This window comes from Eucalyptus grandis, chromosome 3 (genome assembly GCF_016545825.1).
Source record: "Eucalyptus grandis isolate ANBG69807.140 chromosome 3, ASM1654582v1, whole genome shotgun sequence".
NCBI classification, from domain to species: Eukaryota; Viridiplantae; Streptophyta; class Magnoliopsida; order Myrtales; family Myrtaceae; genus Eucalyptus; species Eucalyptus grandis.
The window spans coordinates 55,969,885-55,989,522 of record NC_052614.1 but is presented as its reverse complement, the minus strand read 5'-3'; the positions used below and the strand labels follow the sequence as shown (position 1 = coordinate 55,989,522).

The window sequence follows — 19,638 nt, the reverse complement described above, 5'->3', positions numbered from 1 at the left end:
ACGAGCTCACATTAAGGAACAAGAAGACGATGCCTTGATCTAAGGAACGCTTGGCCCATGATAACAAGCGTCTCCGTGCGATCGCACCTAGTCCTTAAGTTTTCCTTTGTATTTCCCTCATTTCTATCAAGGTTTCCCTGTATTCATTTTTCATATTCCTTGTAAAATCGAACTACTTTGTAAGCTTCAAGAAAGCAAGATTATGTTTCCCTTGTAATTGTTCGATGAAATGAATAAAATTCATGAACATTCTAGAAAAGGGGCATTCTGATTAAATATTTGTCGTCGTTCCTTTTCAATTGTATAATTTCTTTTGAGGAATTTTGATAAGAGGAGGTTATATGATACTGGGATCATATACACTTCTTATCATTATTTCATCTCAAGAAAATATAAAATTGACTAGGATTTGTATTTTAATGGTTTCTTTTGATTGGTATTAATTCGAGTCATTTTCTTTCACAGGTTTTGAAAAAAACGGCTGAAGAAAGATTTGTTATATGAACTCGCCACCAAACAAAAATGGAAAACGAAGATACCCGAGCCCGTGTCATTAATATGGATAATCAAATGGCACAAATAATGACATTATTGGCTAATCTCTCTAGCCAGGTCAAAAACTTGACATCTGTAACTCCTGTTTCTTCTACCATGAATATTCCTACCGCGCTCCCTGAAGTGCCGGTAGTAGAGCCTGTGGCAAAAGGGCCTGTAGAAGAGATCCCCACTGCAATCCCGATAATTATCGGTCCAGAGCCTCCATCTAAAGAGATTCCAACTTCGCACTTTGATGAAGAAAATGCAAGGCGCCTCGCCAAGATCGAAGAACGCCTTTGCATGCTGCAAGGCTATCAGTTGCAGGGGTTAAACTGTCGCCCTTTGCCAAAATTACGGTCCCTGAATTTTATAAGGAGCCGGAGTTCACAAGGAAATACGACGGCATCGGATGTCCAAAGACTCATTTGAAGTACTATCTGGGCAAGATGGCTCGTTATTCAGATAATCCCCCACTTCTGATCAATTCTTTTCAAGATAGTTTGGTTGGTCCTGCGTTAACCTGGTTTATAGAGTTGGACATGGAGAAAATCCGTACTTGGGAAGATCTCGTTGATGAATTCCTTCAGCAATACAAGTTTAATACTGAAATCGCTCCGACTCGAGAAGAATTAGTTCAAGTTGAGAAAAGAAGAACTGAATCATTTAGGGCCTACGCTCAAAGATGGAGGGTCACTGCATCTCAAGTAAAACCGCCATTATCTGAGAAAGAGACCATGAAATTGCTACTTCAAGCTATGCCCCGTGATCTTTTTGAGAAGATGTACAACCATACTTGTATGAACTTTGCTACATTTGTAGAGTTGGGAGAACGCATCGAGGGGATCATGCGGGAAGGAAGGTTGATGGAGAACACAAACCGTCGATATACCCCGAAGAGAGATAAGGAATCGGCTGTGGAGATCGCCTACATACAAAATTCCTCTTCTCAGAAGCCATACAACCTTCAGGCTCATAAACTTGCCATGGAGGTAGGGAATTCTTCTCGAAACTTCGAGCGCAAAGGAAAAACCCCTCAAAGGCAATTTACTCCATTGCCTAGACTCATGTCACAACTACTTCCAATGCCGATCGAAAGTCATCTTGTGGCAAAAGAGATCCCGAGGGATAACCCGCCAAAGTTTGTCGGGTTCGACCTTAATAAGACATGTGAATATCATATGGGTGAAAAAGGTCATCATGTGGACAACTGTTTGATGCTTCGTTATAAGATCCAGGATTTGTTGGATAAAAAACTGCTCACTTTTAAGGACTCGGCACCGAATGTCCAACAAAACCCCCTTCCAAAGCATTCTGAAGATGTCAACATGGTTGGCGCTATCGATGGAAATGAAGAACCCATAGTTCCCATTGTGTAAGGAATGTTTCTAATTCTTGCATTTAATTTTTAGTTGTATTCGATTCATTTCTCCCCTGCGAGGGAATTTCATTCATTTCTCCCCGATTCTGTCATTTCGTTCTTTGTAAATAATCTGGATCATAAACTTTCTAGATCCAAGATGATATATGTTGTAATGCAATTTTTGCATATCAATAAAATTCATGTTTTGTTAATAGACGTGTGAGGCCCAAATCAGTCATATGCTGATGCTTTGAGGCCTGAGCCTCCACATGATCTATAGTTTCAAAATTTCTTAGTGGAACAATGACGTCCAATGACATGAGGGCTAGTTCTCAATAAATTTTTGAAAAAAAAAAAAAATCTTGAATTTGAAAACAAATTTTTCATGACATTTACATACATTGCATTTATTTATATGTATATATACTAACCATTTTTCAATTGCATCTCAAGCATGACATTTCACATCATGATAGTCATTTGCATGGCTCGGATTCGCATTCAAAAGACTTTGACGAACCCGATTATTCTGACTCAAAGAATGAAGATGATCCTCGAGGTATTGAAAAAGAATGGCGCAGACATGAAGAGTCCAAACCTCCTACCACCGAACAGCCGGTCACTGTAAATTTGGGAGATTTAGACAACCCTAAAGAAACCAAGATTGGGCAGGTCTCTCTCAAGCGGATGCCAATGGATTAATTGGGCTCTTGAAAAATATATGAAGGAGAGTGTGGCACTCATATGAACAGTCATCTTTTGGCTAGAAAATTATGAGGCTCGGTTACTATTGGTTGACCATGGAAGTCGATTGTATTCAACATGTGAGGTGTTGTCATCAATGCCAAGTCTATGGAGACAAAATCAATGCTCCTCCTAATGAGCTACATCAAATGTCCAAGTCCTGGCCTTTTTCAATGTGGGGCATCGACATCATCGGACCAATTAATCCTAAAGCATCGAATGTACATCGTTTTATCTTAGTAGCCATTGATTACTTCACCAAATGGATTGAAGCCAATTCTTATACTCCATGTTACTGCAAAAGTGTGGCAAAATTCATCCGTCATCGTGATATCATCGCCCGATATGGAGTTCCTAAAGCGATGATTTACTTGGAGAATTCCACATTCGCCATTTGAATTTTTCTCCCTACCGCCCACAAATGAATGGAGCTGTGGAAGCAGCAAACAAGAACATCAAGAAGATTTTAGCCAAAACGGTGGAAAATTATCGTGATTGGCATGATCGGTTGCCATATGCTTTGTTTATCGAACTTCAATTCGTACTTCGACTGGGGCAACACCGTTCTCATTGGTTTATGGGATGGAAGTTGTACTACCCGTGGAAGTGGAAATTCCTTCACTGAGGGTACTTTCTCAAATCAAGCTCTCTGAAGCTGAATGGGACAAAGATTTGAACAACTTAATATGATTGATGAAAAGAGGGTAAAAGCCTTTATGCCATGGACAAAGCTATCGAAGAGAGTAGCTAGGTCATTTAACTGTACGGTTAGACCAAGACATTTTGAGATTAACGATCTTGTCTTGAGGAAGGTTTTACCTATTATTCCAGATCCTCGTGGGAAGTTTACTCCAAACTATGAAGGTCCATATATTGTAAAGAAAGTGCTACCTGGTGGGGCACTAATCCTTGTAGAAATGGATGGTCATGAATTGCCAAGACCTGTAAATGCTGATGCTGTCAAGAAGTATTATCCATGAATAAAGTGAAAGGCCTTTGAGCCATTTTTGGATTGAATCCGAGCCATTTTAGGATGTTTGCATCATGCATTTTCATGCATACATATTGCATCTGTATGTTTGTTCATTTTGTAGGATCTCTTATGAAAGATTCTACCTATCCGCAAGAGGTTCATCTCAAGAATGCAAAACTTTCAAAAGTGTCCATTCTTCTTTAGAACTTAGAAGTGACCTTATCCTTTAGAATGCCAAAAGAGTCGGTTAGAATTCTAGAAGTACAGTTAGAGCTCTAGAAATGAACCCATGTGCTAAGCAAAGCTTGTTCTGTCTACAAATGTTGTCCAATCTTACTTCCAAAAAATCTCCCCAGTAGGGTTAAGGAAACATGTCCTTTCAGACAAAATTTTATTATATTTTCATTTCCCCAAGGAGTTGAATTTAACTAAAGTGTGCTTTGGAAAACCCGAAAAGGATTGTTAAATATGCCAGGTGGTAGTGCCTAAAATGATGAGAGGCAACACCTTTACCAAACACGTCCTCATACACTATGAGAGAATTGAGTGGAAAGAACCATGTCTTAGGGCATAGGATTCATTCACGGTGAATACATGATTTGAAATGATAAAGGCGTTTCATTTCTTAATTCCAAACACTATTGATATCCCTTGCAAGCCACTTTGAGCCAAATAGGGAGTATTTCCAAAATAACCCTGTCAAGAACAACCCCACATTGGGGCAAAATAGGGGGTCTTGGTTGAAAATTACGGAGCAAAAGATTAAGAAAGATTTTATTGCTTTCACTTGTATCAATCTTCTTGTGCTAGCTTCAGGTGATTTCTTATCGAGACTCGAAGCATCCCAAAGTGACGAAGAGCATTCTGTTCACTACCACAAACACAATTATCCTTTGCTTAGCCAATTTGAGCCATATGCAAATTCTTTCATAACCCCAGGTGATGATTATCTCCCCACACTGGGGCAAGGCACATGATTTACCAACAAAATTGAGAATATTGGTAATGTTTGTAAATGCCACTCGAGAATCCTAAATGCTCAAAAGAGAATGAAAACTAGGGGGCATGAAAAAGCAGTGTGCCTAGTAAAAACAAGGCCAATGCCCATGAAAAAAAATGCAAAGAAAAGCAAGAGTGCAAAAAAGAGCGAAATCCATGATCATGCAAAAGATCATTCATTGAAAAACAAAAGAAATATCTTGCAAGAGAAAACATGTAGTGCAAGCAATATCATTAGAACGAAGAGCAAAGCTCTCATGTCTCAAGACAAATTACCCAAAGGACTCTCGAGATAGGTTAAATTTCAAGAGTCAAATTTTTGAGAAGTCGTGTGATGGTAATGATGCCAAGATAATCACTCACTTTTTAACCTTTTGATATCTGAAAGTTTTTCAAGCATTTCTAAGCCTTACCCGAACCAACATTACAACCCTTATCCGAAGTCTCTTCCGATTGGGATGGTTCGAGTTGAAATGAGAATATCACATTGGAGCTACCGCTAGAAGGAGTGGAAGCAATCCTATCTTATCTTATCTTCAAGATTCTTGACTTGTAAACTCGATGAAGATATTGATTGAATATTCATTTCTTGGCCTCAAAGTGCATACCCTTTGTGTAAGCCCATGACCAAGCTATAATTACGGTCCATTTAAAAGACCTTTTGATCAATGGATTGTATTCACTGTGAACGTTTCCGCAAGCCATAGACATAGGTTGAGTGAGACTTCTCTAGTGAGGATTAAACAGTTTTCCCATATCAATGGTTGGGAACAAAAGCCCTTTTTGAGAGTCAGTATGAAAGACCTTTTTTGATTAGGATATTTCCACTTGGCATATTTGACTTAACCTTTAGATGGTTAATCAAATCTCATTTTGTTAAAATCCTCTCTGAAAGGATTTGACAATTGGCATTATTTCGCAAGATTGGCTCTCAAGTAATCTTGAAACTCTTTTTCAAAATATTTGTTCCTTAGTGAACCGGTTTTTGGTCATCCTAAACCATATCATTGTCTCTTAAGTTCTAGGTTATCTTAAAACCTTCTCCAAGTTCTATCTTAAAACCTTGTCCCTCAAGTTCTAGGTCAACTTAAAACCTTGTCCCAAGTTCTAGGTCAACTTAAAACCTTGTCCCCAAGTTCTAGGTCATCTTAAAACCTTGTCCCCAAGTTCTAGGTCAACTTAAAACCTTGTCCTCAAGTTCTAGGTCATCTTAAAACCTTGTCCCCAAGTTCTAGGTCATCTTAAAACCTTGTCTTTTAGTTCTAGGTCAACTTAAAACCTTGTCCCCAAGTTCTAGGTCCATCTTAAACCTTGTCCCCAGTTCTAGGTCAACTTAAAACCTTGTCCCCAAGTTCTAGGTCATCTTAAAACCTTGTCCCCAAGTTCTAGGTCATCTTAAAACCTTGTCTTTTAGGTTCGTGGGTCTATCCTTAAACCACATTAGGTTCGTGGGTCCATCCTTAAACCACTAGGTTCCAGGTCATCCTTAAACCTTGTCACTAGGTTCGTGGGTCCATCCTTAAACCACACAAGGTTCGTGGGTCTATCCTTAAATCACTAGGTTCGTGGGTCCATCCTTAAACCACACTAGGTTCGTGGGTCCATCCTTAAACCACTAGGTTCCAGGTTATCCTTAAACCTTGTCTCTTAGGTTCGTGGGTCCATCCTTAAACCACTAAGTTCTAAGTCATCCTTAAACCACACGGTGAGACATTTTTCCCAGTCGAAACCCGTTTTTACACGGTGAGACATCACATCCAGTCGATTTTACACGAGACTTTTATCCCACACCCGCCGATCTAAACCTTTCTCCCGGTAAACCATATGGTTTGTAGGTTATCCTTAAGCCATTCCTTTTCCACTTAGTGATTTCATTGTCTTCATTCCATTCCACGAGAGAGAGAAACAGAGATAGAGTGAATAAACCCCAACAAGAGTTCAGATACCTTGATGAGCAAAGGTAAGTATCAGGTACGTCCTAACCAACCATCATTGCTTTTGTCGTCTTCTATTTTTCAAAGCCGAGTCAACTAAAAATTTCAGGTATCAATTTTGTCTTTGAGTGGAACCTCTTCGAGCTCCCACCCAAAGAGAGGGCATGCTGGACACCGAAATTTTTCGTCGACATTTTAAACAATAATTTGCAAAAGTAAAAAAATTGTTTGAAATGAAAAGATAAAAAAAAAATAGAAATAAGGAAGAAAAGAAAAGATAAAAAGAATGAAAACAAGAAAAAAAAACAAAAAGAAAACAAAAAAGGAAACAAAAAGAAAAATGGAGAGAAAAAAAAAAAATAAAAGAAAGAAAAAATAATAGAAAATGGGGCTATTTTTCTCTCTCGGTGGGGGCTCTCTCGCGGTGGGTTTTTGGCCGAACAGTCTCTCTCTCCTGGGGCCCGCAAGCTCTCTCTCTCTCTCCGGGGTTTTCGCGCACGAGGACGCTCGGGGGGAGGCTCTCGCTCGAGGGGTTCTCTCTCGCTCCTCGCTCTCTCTATAACCGCCGGATGGAACTTCCATGGAGATCTCGAAACCCTAGCCTCGGGTAATCTCGATAGAAATCCACCATTCCTTGGGGAAAATCCCCACCTTGCGTGTCAGTCCACTGCAGGAAGCTTCCGCCTCGTCTCCGGTGTTTCTCCGTCGAGCGAGAAGGCTAGAGTTTTCTCTCATTAGCGAAGATCGGAGATCGAAGGCCGGCATCGGGATTGCGAGAGAAGTTTAGTTTCATTCTCGTTCTACCGGTTCTCACTCGGCGGATCCTCTTTTCTCTCAATCGCTCGCTTCGGAAGTCGATCGAAGGTAGGATTGCTCGATCAAAGGAGGTTTTCTCTCGCCCGGCTCTCGCTCTCTCTCTGGAGTTCGATCAGTGACTCTCTCGATCGGGGATTCTCTCGTCGGATTTGATCGGCCGGATCGGTGTCTCTCCCTCTCAATTGCTCTCTCGCGCGCCGAATCTGACTCGTTGGGCGGTCGCTCAAAGTACAAGGCTTAGATTCGTGTCGACAGTGGTGGCATTGACGATTCCGGATATACATTCTTCAATCCCATCACTCGACATCTACACTTTTGAGGTATGTGTTTCGTGCTCTATTTGAACGATTACGATGGCATAGATTAGGATGTGCTTAAATAACATGATCGACCTAAAATAAGCTTGCTCTGATGTTGTTGTGATGGAAACAAAAGTGAATCGTTGATTCATATTCTTGTATAAACTCCTTGATGGAAATGCATATCATATCACATGTTTGGGGAAATGCCTTAGTAAAATCTACGCTTTTGTTCTTAGTCCTCTATGTGTTTCTGGGTTCGCAGTTTGTCAGATAAGTTCTGATAGATGTCTACCGCCTCCTTTTTCTTTGTATGTTTTTGTTTCGACATTTTTTGTGCGCATGCTATGCTTCTGCGTAACTAGTTCTCAGCTGTCAAAGTTGAAGGTTGGTGGTATTCGTGGCCATGAATGGCATTTGCATGGTAGGCAAGCTGCATTTTTTTTTTTTTGATTTGGTTGTGTGTATCCCCAATCGTGATTTGTTCATTTCTTTTTGTACCTCTTTCGATTTGATTTGTGTAAATGAGGTGTATATGTAATGCATGAATGTTATATAGTCTCAATGTAAGACATGAAGAATCAACATTGGTTGTATGTTTGCCTTGCTGCTTTGTTCTACTTTTGATAGACCTTGATCTCCTCATTGGGCCTTTGAATTGAGCTATTGTTTTGCTCGTCGAGTCTCTGTTGTGCGCTGCTTGTTTGGTCCCTGCTCATTTTTCATTCTCAGCTTTAGTCCATTTCATTGGCCTCATTCCACAACAATTATTTGATAATTGATCTTAAGTGGTGATCAAGAATTGCATGTACGAAAACTGAAATTGATTGCGACATTTTTTCTCCAAGTTTGAGTAAAATGAATTGATTTGGATGCTCAGCATGTTCTGATTTTGTCCACCAAGAGTGAATATGAATTACATGTTCTGTAATGAGAAGAATAGCGCAAATGATGTATGTGTGTACACATTGATAAGCGCCTTAATTTGATGATCAATGATCACGAACTTGAGGTTGATTGAGTTTGATTTCTATTAATATGCAATTTCGTGTCTTTGTGATAGACTTTCTGTTTTGACTTAAATGAGGTGATAGATGAGGCTTTCTGGTCTTGAGCCCTTTTAGACATAGAAAATAGACTTCTCAAGCTTCAATTTGATAGTTCACATGCCCTGAGAGGACGTCATTTGGTTCTGCAGTAATTTTTTTTGGTTGAAAAGTTGTTCTGCTCTGATATTCTGTTTCTTTCGCTGATCTGACCTTCTGTGCAAATGACTTGATATGAGCTGGTCGTTGTGGTTTTTTGTGTTCGAAGTCTTCATATAGGTTAAAGATGGTTCGATTATCTTTCCAATGAGCTATAGAATGCCATAATATGACTTCATTTAATATGATTTTTGTCTGTCCAAAGTCTGGTCCAGAATCTGCCAAATGTTTGTCTCTCTATTTCAGATGACCTTTTGTGTAAATCACTTGATATGAAATGGTAGATGATGTTATTAGGACTTAATGTCTTCTAGATAATTGTACTAGGCATCTCAAGCTTTAAAATGACATATTGCATGCCTGAATCGGCCATCATTTGCCCTGCTTGATGCTTCTTGCAAAGAGCACTAATCTGCTGATGTGTTCTGCTTGTTATGATATGATCTGACCATTTATACAAATGGCTTTGCTTGAGCTAGAAAAAGACTTAAATTGCAATTGTCACCTAATAGGAATTCGTAAAGGACACCTTAAGCTTTCTAATGATGCCTAGTTTGTCCAATTTGCCCATCATTTGCCCCGCCTTTCCTTTTTTCAATTTGAGCTTTGAAATCTGGAATTTGTCTTGAACTGCAATGCTGTCTTTTCTGTGGCTAGTTGTTGTTAGTCTTAAGATGAAATAGTAGATTTGTCCAAATTGCTTTCAATATGTTGTAGAATGATGGTGTGACATGCTATGATCTATTCTTGATTGACTTGTTCATATTCTTAATATTTTTTAGAAATTCATGCGTTAGGAATCTTGAGGTGCTTCCTTCATGGAATGCCATCCTTTATTAATTGTCTACAAAACGGTTTTAGGTACCATGTGGGTTACACATTGATTGCTCCGTTTGCCTTTAATACATATGTTGAGTGAATTCAATGGTGCATGTTTTGGAATAAGTGATCTTTAGTTGGTTTATTCATTGTTTTGGGTTGATTGAGGACCAAGGTCATGTGGCTTGAATGTTTGTCATGTTATATGCTTTGTGTGTGATCGTTAGATAGATGATTTAGGTGTAATACATAATGATGCTAAATCTTGGGATTTCACTTAGAATTTGGTGTAAGGACTTCATGACTTTAGTTACCATTTTTGAACACTAATAATGTCCTGTTCTTTGATGTTTTGATATGTTTGTTTGTTTCCTTCCACTGCATATACCTAGTTATAGGTTTATTAGATTAGGTTTAGATTAGGATCCCGAAGATGGAGAAGGCGTGAACATGGTGAAGGTCGATGTCCACTCCGACTGTTATCATGTAATGCTCATTTTCCTGACATATGTCTCGGGTTTTATGCATTGTATAAAGCCCGACGAGTTGCGGGTTTTCTTTCTTTCGATTGTTTTCTTTTATATTCTTTAGAATTGCATGATTAGGTTTACTGTTTTATCTTGATTGTTTACTTCATGTCTTGCAATTTAATTTTCATTTTCATTGTTTGATTTCCTTTCATTTATCAGAAATAGAATAGAATGAAAATGATCAACCACGCATGGTCACTTAGTCTAGGAATTGATGATCCTGAAAAATGTAAAAAGAAATGCATGGACATGTTATGAAAAACACAACATACTGTTTAGGTACCGAAAGGGCGTTAATAACAATATTAGCGTAACCCAAGTCCCCGAACCTAGATATCTGGTTGCGTAGAAATCGAGGGAACACTCCCGACCTCGATTGGGTTTCTAGCTGACCCCAAAGTTGAGGCTAGTGGCGACTCCTGTATATTCTTAGGTTGTTAAATACCTAGATCGCATAATAAACCTACTGTCACGCGGGGTACGAGCTTGGGAGAGCTCGCAATCTTGAGATCAAGTATCCCTAAACCCGACCTTTCCCAACCTTGGATACTTTTCGAGGGGGCGGCGAGATCGGGTCGCGACAGATAGCACATTCTTAGGTTTAAGAAAACTCAAATGAAGTTTTCTACTTGTTCATAACGCATATGGAGTAAAAGTGACTGATTTTGAAGATGCATGATTAAGTGTATAGGTAACAATTAACAAAACATCACTCTAAAAAGTGATTGGTAAGTTAGCTTGTACCATAATAGATTTAACCATTTTTAATAGGGTCCTATTTTTCCTTTCCACAACATTATTTTATTGAGAAGTATATGGAATGGATAATTGTTTTTCTATTTTTTCATCACATAAATTTTTGAATTCATCATATAAATATTTTCAACCTCAATCGGATCTTAACTCTTTTATTTTCTTATCTGATTGTTTTTCAACCAAGCTCATAAGTTTCTTAAAGCAACTTAATGCTTTAGATTTATGAAAAATCAAATAGATATATCCAAATCTAGTAAAATCATATATAAATGTGATGAAATATACAATCCCATGTCTTCCTCTTACATTCATTGAACCATAAATGTTAGAAGATATTAATTGTAAAGAAAACTCAGCTCTTGTTCATTTTGTAAATGGTTTCCTTATTATTTTTCCTGCTAGGCAATGCTTGCAATTATGTAGGATAAGAACGACATAAGTGTCATAACTTTTATATGGCATTCACTTAAGTGTCATAACTTTTTTTTTGGGATAAGTACACTAATGGTGCCATAAGTTGTGTACGGCGCTCACTTTGGTGCCAAAAGTTTCCATCGGATCACTTAAGTGCCAAAAAATTTGAAAACGCTCACTTTGGTGCCAACTCCGACGAAATTGGCCGGAAATCCGACGTGGCCTTTTTTATTAATTTTGACGCCGACGTGGCTCGTCGGAGAGGTGAGTCAGCATCCAAATACCAAAACGACACCGTTTGATGTCTCCCCCAATTCAAAACCCTAATCTCCGGCCGTCGCCGTCCTCGACGGTCCTTGCGCCGGCGGCCACGGCTTCGACCCCGACCTCGACCCCAACCCCAACGATGGCCACTCAACAGCAGCGGCTCCGACCTCGACCCGACCCCGACCCCGACCCCGACGATGGCCACTCGGTGGCCGTAGCTCCGACCCCGACCTCAACCCCGACCGCGACGATGGCCACTCGACGACCGCGGCTCAAACCCCAACCCCGACCCCGACGATGGCCACTCGACGGCCGTAGCCGACCCCGACCCCAACCCCGACCTCGATGATGGCCACTCGGCGGCCGCAGCCTTCACCCCGACTCCGACCCCAACCTCGACGACGGCCACGGCTTCGACCCCAAAACCCTAATTTCTTCCCAAGTAAGCTAAACGGCGTCGTTTCCATGAAGCCATCCACGTAGGACGGCAAAACGACGTCGTTTTCTTAAGGAGGACCGAAAACAACGCCATTTAAAGGCTTATCGATTTTTTTTTTAAAAATCATTTTGGCCGGAATCTTTCGCCGGAGGCCGGAATCTTTCGCCGGTGGCACCAAAGTGAGCGTTTTCCTCCGATTTGGCACTTAAGTGATCCGACGGAAACTTTTGGCACCAAAGTGAGCGCCGTACACAACTTATAGCACCATTAGTGTACTTATCCCCTTTTTTTTTAATCTATTAAGTGTCAAATCAGTGAAAAATCGTTCACTTTGAATGCCAATTCCGGTGAATTGTCCTACATCACATTTCAAATTAATTTTTTATTACCACGTGGCTTTTTAAAAAGATATTTAAGTTTGACTTGAATAATCTTCGATTTATGTGACAAGAAAGGGCAAAAATGATGTCGTTTTGGCCCTTTCTTCCCCACATTCATTTTACAATTAAACCCTAATTCTAGAAAGGGAAACACTTTTACAACAAAGAGTTTCAATCTTGAGATCAACAATGGACATTTCAAGCTTACGAGATAGTAAAATGGGGACTAGTTGAATCGGCTTAGGTGAGATTGAGATGATGATAAGTGTAACGGTGTGATATAAGGAGTTACGCTTGATTTGGAGGAATCGCAAAGAAATTGTTAGGTTTATGACATAAATCGCCATGGTATTTGCTGGAATCTTGCAAATCACAGAGAAATAAGGTAATGGAGAAGCCATATTAACTGCATTAGGAGGAAATTCCCCAGCATTAAAGATCTCTTCTCAAGTAATACTGCTTTTTTTTTTTTCCTTTTTTCCATCTATTTTGCCAACTCATCTTGTTCCTAGTTCAGCCTCTTTTTGATTTTCAATAACCTTTCACTTTTAAGCTTTCCTAATTAATCAACTCCTTCTCTCAAATCACGTTTTCCCCTATTTTCAAGTTCCTCGCTTGAACATCTCTTCCAAAAATTTTGCTCCTTTTAAATCTTGGTTGAGAAACCACGACTCAACCATGGAGAAGAATAGGAAAAAAAAAAAAACAGAGGATTTGGCGAGTTGCAAATCATTTTCCGTACATATATTATATAATTTTTACCAATAGAGCCAAAATGATGCCGTTTCATTTAGTATTTGCTAATTGGATTATTTTTGGCGAGTCAAGCTAGCCTATATATAATCAATTAATGCCAAGTTGGATTTTCCGACTATCTAAATTGCCGATGGCAGTCAAGTGATAAAAAAAAATTATGGCGCTTAAGTGAATGCTGTACGAAAATTATGGTACTTGAACTATTCTTGTCCTCAAATAGACAAATCAACTTTATTAAAATTGCCTAATAAGTTCTCTTTGGCTAATTTATTCATTTGTTATTGGCCAATATGATCAAGTTTAGCATGTGCCATACATTCACATCATTATCACAGAAGTTAAAAGATGTAAATATGGAATAACAAATATTAACATTACTACAGTTAACATTTAATACAATAAAACCATCAAGAAAATATCTAGAGCCATAGTAACTCATATTTAAATACAAGTCCACACTAGTATTATAAAAGTTCAAGGACAGTTGCATTTACTCCATGTAGCATATGCATCTTTTCCTCCACTAATGGGCTCATTATGAAATTGTTGATGGACATCCCAATTATTGCTGCTCGTTTAGTCAAATTTTAGGGCCATGTGTTCCTTCGTCCCCAATTAGAGAAATTTATCACAAATTAGTCTTCGGATTGATGATTATAAATATGAACATCACTTATATTTATATTCATACCTTGTAACCTATAATAAAATTGGGATGATAAAGACTAGCCTTTTGTGTGAGTTTTATGGGGCTAATTCCATAAAAATGCACGAACTTTAGGTGTTGTCCCAAATCTGGCCCGAACTTTATTTTGTCTAAAAAAAAACACGAACTTTAGGTGTTGTCCCAAATCTGGCCCGAATTTTATTTTGTCTAAAAAAAAGCACAAACTTTCACTTGTGTCCTAAATCCGCTTTCCGTTAACCCTCGTTCCACGATCATTCGATGTGGCATTTCCATGTCAACAGTAATAATATCTAACATAGCAAAACGATGCTGCATTCGAGTGTCTGAGGAAAGTGTTAAATTTATGTCTGCTTTCCAATGAGGTGAACTTTACAGATGATTTTCATGGAGAAAAATAATTCAGCAGCTTCGTTCTAGGGGACGAGGCACATAGCTAAGGTCGTTAGATTAATTAACAATTGGCAAGCTATTTGCAATGTCGAAGCTGGGTTGAAAGTAGAAGATTAAATATTAAAAGCATGTGCATCTTGTATTTAAATAGAGATGTGAAGCCTATTTGTAATAGACTTACTTTATTTTGTCTCAAATAAAGTTCGGGTCAAATTTGGGACAACATTTAAAGTTCATACTTTTTTTTAAGAAAAATAAAGTTCACGTCGATTTGAGATAACACCTAAAGTTCGTACTTTTTTTAGAAAAATAAAGTTTAGTGATTTGAGACAACACTTTCAAGTTCATGTTTTTTTATGAAATTGGCTCGAGTTTTATGGGCTGGAATTTGCAAAAAGAGTAATTTGGTCTTTTCAAAATAAGAGGTTTTGTCTCGGGTAAAAGTAATTTTTTTTTTTTTTTTTTTTGGGGCCACTAAGTGAAATTTGAGGCATACTTTTTTGAATTTTTTAAATAAAGATGAAAATTCGAACCCAAAAAAAAAAAAAAAAAAAAAGGATGAAAAAGCTAGGACTTCTTCTGACGACTGCACAGTGAACCGACTCCAAACCCTGAGAACCCTGCCTCCAAATCCCCATGCCCATCAGAATCCGATCCTCATCTGCGAAGAAAACAGAGTTTTTCTCCAGGCAGTGCCTCGCCAGCCATGTCATCCGATGCCCAAGCGAGTCCAGAGCAGCAAGAACCCGACCCCAAGATCCAGATATACTCCACTTCGGCCACAGGAGTTTCCTTTCTGGAGAGGTCTCAAACGCTCTGCCCTTCTCCTCAATCTGTGGCCTCTTTTTTTCTGATTGAAAATGGTGCTAAAATGCGATCTTTCTCTTCTGGGTTCGTTTTGATTCTGCAGACAAGTACGAGAGAGAGGCTAAGAAGTATTGGGATATCTTCTACAAGAGACACCAGGACAAGGTTCGCTGGCTCTGGCCATAATTCTTGTGCCTGCTTTCTGATTGAGATGGACTTTTTTATTAATTGTTTTTGGTCTGGTTTGAAGTTTGGATCTTTTGGGTGATTGATTGGTCTGCAAGTAAATTGATAGGAGCATTGGTACTGCTTGTTAAGTTATGACTTTATTTTTTTCAAGCTGCTCAGTTCATTCTTTGTGCCCTTTGCTGCTTTAGCTATTGTTGCTTGTTTTGTTAATGTCACCTCCCTCCCTCCCTCCCTCCCTCCCTCCCTCTCAACAGTTTTTCAAAGATCGGCACTACTTGGACAAGGAATGGGGCCACTATTTCTCTGTGAGTTGAGAAAGCTTTTGCTATCTGTAATTCACTTTGCAAAGTTGGAGTTTTATTGGATGGTGGAGATTTTGTTTAGTGCTTTTGATTCAACAGATTCTTGTTTTGTCAGGGAGCAGGTAAGAGGATTATTTTGGAGGTAAGCAACTGGTGCCGTGTTTATTTTCTGCACACGGTGTTACACTTATTACATACGATAAATTTTCCAATCATAAGATTACTCCATGGTTTGTATGGATAAAATCTTTCACTCTTGTGTTGGTCTGTTATGTTGAGAACTTGTCTTCATTGCAGATAAATGGTGTTTGTCGGGTCTAAATTATTGGTTGCATTAATCAAGATTGATGCTAATGGTCTGTGCAGGTTGGTTGTGGAGCTGGAAACACTATATTTCCATTGGTTGCTACATACCCAGATGTTTTTGTTCATGCCTGCGATTTCTCACCACGGGCTGTTAATTTGGTTAAGGTTTGATTTCTTCTTCTTGTCATTATCTGCCTCTTTGTTTGCTTTAAGGTCTGATCGCTGTTTTCTGAGCTCACATGCCACCTGCTGGATTGCTGGGCTGGACAATTTTTTTTTTTTTTTTGGAGGGGGGTGTGGGGGCGTGAGGATCAGGTTCTTGGGAAAAATTGGATGTCAGTGCCAAATTACAAATATATGATCCCTAAACCTACATTTGCTAGCTTCTTATCATCGATAATTAAGCCCTGCTAGTTGTTCCATCCAAATATGAGTTCCAGAAGGTCTGATGTACAATTTGGATGTATATGTCATTGGATATGGTTAAAACTTGCATTTGTTAGATTGACATAGTTCAGGATACATTTGGCATTTCTTTAATGACAGGACCTTTTTTGTTCATTACAGATGCATAAAGACTTCAAGGAAAATCAAATTAGTCCATTTGTCTGTGATTTGACCATTGATGACTTGAACCAGCAAATTCCACCATCTTCAATTGACATTGTGACCATGGTAATTAAAAGGAAGTAATGATCTTACTTAAGTACATTTTGGTAGCTTAACGAGCTGCTACTGCTATCTCATATTTTGTGCTATCAATTCAGAGTTTGCTTGGTCAGTTAGTTATGCTGTTTCACTAGCTGATTGTAAAGCAGATATTTGTGCTATCTGCAGTGTCTCCGGAGAAGATGCATCTTGTATTGCAGAATATAAGAAGGGTTCTCAAGGTACGACACCTCCCTCTTTGTAAGAATAAAACTGCTAATATGCTGATTTTAATCAGACAAAGTACTATCACTGGAGGAGCTGTAACTGCAATGTACTGTTTTTGCTTCCAGCCGAAGGGCCATGTGCTGTTCCGTGATTATGCCACCGGCGATCTTGCTCAGGTTGCTCTTTCAGTATAACCTTTTATTATTTAGAAATTTCTTTTCTGCTGACAATTTATTAAGTGCAGCTGCTCACCCTTTTTTGCTCTATCTTATGCATTTTCCTGTGTCGAACTGCTTGCTGACAGGAAAGGCTTACTTGCAAGGATCAAATGATTAGCGAGAACTTTTATGTCAGGGGTGATGGCACTGTCAGTTCCTGTGATCTGTTTGTGGATGTTATCTCTTATTTTTGTCCTCTTAATTAGCCAATCTTGATGCTCTTTTCCTTCTTCTTTTTTCTCCTCAACACAGCGTGCATTCTATTTCTCTAATGAATTCTTAGCAAGTTTATTCAAGGACAATGGATTTGATGTGAAGGAAATTGGTCTGTGTTGCAAACAAGTTGAGAATCGATCTAGGGAGTTGGTGATGAATCGGTATGTTTTTAATTTTAATTTGGCTTCAGAAAATTTTCCTGTTGCTTTCGTTGGTATGACTGTTATCTTGTTGCATTTGACTTCAGACGATGGGTCCAAGCCGTATTTTGTCCTTCAGATTCTGAGGACCTTTCTAGCAGCAATCATGCTAGTACTGAAGTTGACTTGCCAAGTCAAGAAAATACTGAATCCAACATATCATTGAAAGCTTCAAAGGAGCCTGTTGAGAATATTGAGGTTGATATGTCTGAGGGTGTTGCAGCTGACGTGTTTGGAATTTCATCATCTGTTGACAACGAGTTAAAGGTTTCTCTTATTGCTAATTCTATCTATATTTTCATATTATGGATCAAGAAATGAGGTATTCTGCCTCTTTTCATTGCATATGATTTCGGGTTTTTTCACCTTTGAAAGGATTTATTTGCAGACGAAGGTCTCCATATCTATTGTCTTGAACAGTGACACTAGTTTTTGTTATTATTTCCTCTCAGACAATTCAGGTCAGTCTTAATGAGGAAAACTTTAGCATAAGAGTATTGTCCGGAGAGTATCAACACACATGCAAGTCGACTGGGTTGATGCTTTGGGAATCGGCCCAAATGATGGCCTCCATTCTGGCCCAAAACCCAAACATTGTTTCAGGAAAAAGGTTTTGGAGTTGGGCTGTGGTTGTGGAGGCATCTGCTCAATGGTGGCCGTTAGATCTGCTGACCTCGTGGTAGCAACTGATGGAGATAAAAAGACCATTGACCTGTTGATGCAAAACGTTGCTTCAAATATAGCTCCACCTTTCCTTGATAAATTGATTGTTAAGAGCCTGGAATGGGGAAATAGGGGCCATATAGAAGCAGTCAAAGAAGTGAACGACAAAGGTTTCGACATCATCATTGGCACCGACGTGACATATATTCCTGAAGCAATTTTGCCTCTTTTTGCCACTGCAAGAGAACTGATCTCAACCAACAGAGGCGATGAAGAGGACCAGGCATCGGCACTTATTCTCTGCCATGTTTTTCGCCGAGTTGATGAACCATCTATACTCTCTGCTGCTTCCCGGTATGGTTTTCAACTAGTAGAGAGGTGGCCAGTGGGAATTTCTGGTAATTCATCTCAGGGAGTTGTCGGCTCTTGGTTTGCTGAAAGTGGTATTGACAAGTATACTTTTAGTAAAGCATTAAGCATCATGTATTTTCAGATTGAGTGACAATGATCTTCAGAGTTCATATTCTGTTCTTTTTGGGTCTTGAGAAGATATTTGTTAAAGCTGGTACCGGATTTGAGCCATCTCCCTTCTTTTATTGAATTTTGTTTAAATACATGGTTTTGCCACACGAAACAAAACCAAGGAAATTTCTTGTAATGAATAGAATATGTTCGGCTTCGAGAGCAAAATGATTCAGTTGCATTGATTTGTGTTGCTGGATTTTGTACACGTTTATGAAACTTATGGTGATGTGGCTGTATAAGTGCCAACATTTAAAACATGTGCTTTTTTAATTCTTGAGGGAATTACTTTATAATTTGCCTTTTCTATACAATTTGATTTGAGTTGGACTGAGGCAAGCCTAAAGTTGCAAATGCCTCGTTTTGGAATAGAGCTATAAACAAATGCAAAGAAGTTTTAAGTAAACAAAAGCTTCAAACCAGAGTAACGAGCCTCGGATCAAAAGCTCTAGACAAAGTCATGAGAAGACCAGGCATCGATACAAGTTAAACCCTCTTCTTGCCTGAGGGCTCTGACCCGACTGGACATAATGGATACATTCCTTCCATGAAAGCAATTCGATCATATACCAATACTAGTGGGAGTAGGACTTGCAGTACGTCTGGTCTCCAATTTGAAGTAATAGGGTCACTCACAGAAACCCCTGAAGATCTTGCGATGCATGGGCAGCTTTTCCTAGAAACATTCGAGAACAGATAATGTGAAGAAAGATCATTGATTACTTATTGGTGATAGGCTTTTTTTTTTTTTTTGGCTGCTAAAATGGCATGGAATTTAACACAATGTTGTAAGAAATTCACGTAACAAGCCCCACTTAAAAGGAGCTTAGTGATTACTATTATATGTAAGGTTCTTTGGTTTTTTCAATATAGATCCATCTAGAATGACATTGTAGGTCAAGTTCAGTATATCATATCATGTTCACCTTCGAATTTGGTCATGCACAAATCATCCACATTGCGACAAAAGAGACCCAAGACGAATGTATAACTCCTTGGTTATGCCGAGTTGGAATTGAACTTGCTGCTTTAT

At 39.0% G+C, this 19,638-nt stretch overlaps 1 protein-coding gene and 1 pseudogene across 1 annotated transcript; both read left to right on the top strand.

Annotated features, from left to right (window-relative positions):
* The first annotated feature begins 651 nt into the window (after positions 1-651).
* On the top strand, positions 652-1,913 carry LOC120291979. The gene is made up of 2 exons (XM_039309809.1): positions 652-871; positions 1,000-1,913. The coding sequence occupies exons 1-2, from the start codon at positions 652-654 to the stop codon at positions 1,911-1,913; spliced, it is 1,134 nt and encodes a 377-aa protein (XP_039165743.1).
* Positions 1,914-14,892: 12,979 nt separating this feature from the next.
* On the top strand, positions 14,893-18,804 carry LOC104437861 (annotated as a pseudogene).
* The last annotated feature ends 834 nt before the right edge of the window (positions 18,805-19,638 follow it).

What these genes read in the sequence shown, in the direction of transcription:
- LOC120291979 (XM_039309809.1), top strand. Translation starts at nt 652, where the DNA reads ATGAATATTCCTACCGCGCTCCCTGAAGTGCCGGTAGTAGAGCCTGTG. An exon ending in TCAGTTGCAGGGGTTAAACT is followed by an intron (nt 872 to 999) that starts GTCGCCCTTTGC and finishes CTCGTTATTCAG; the next exon opens with ATAATCCCCCACTTCTGATC.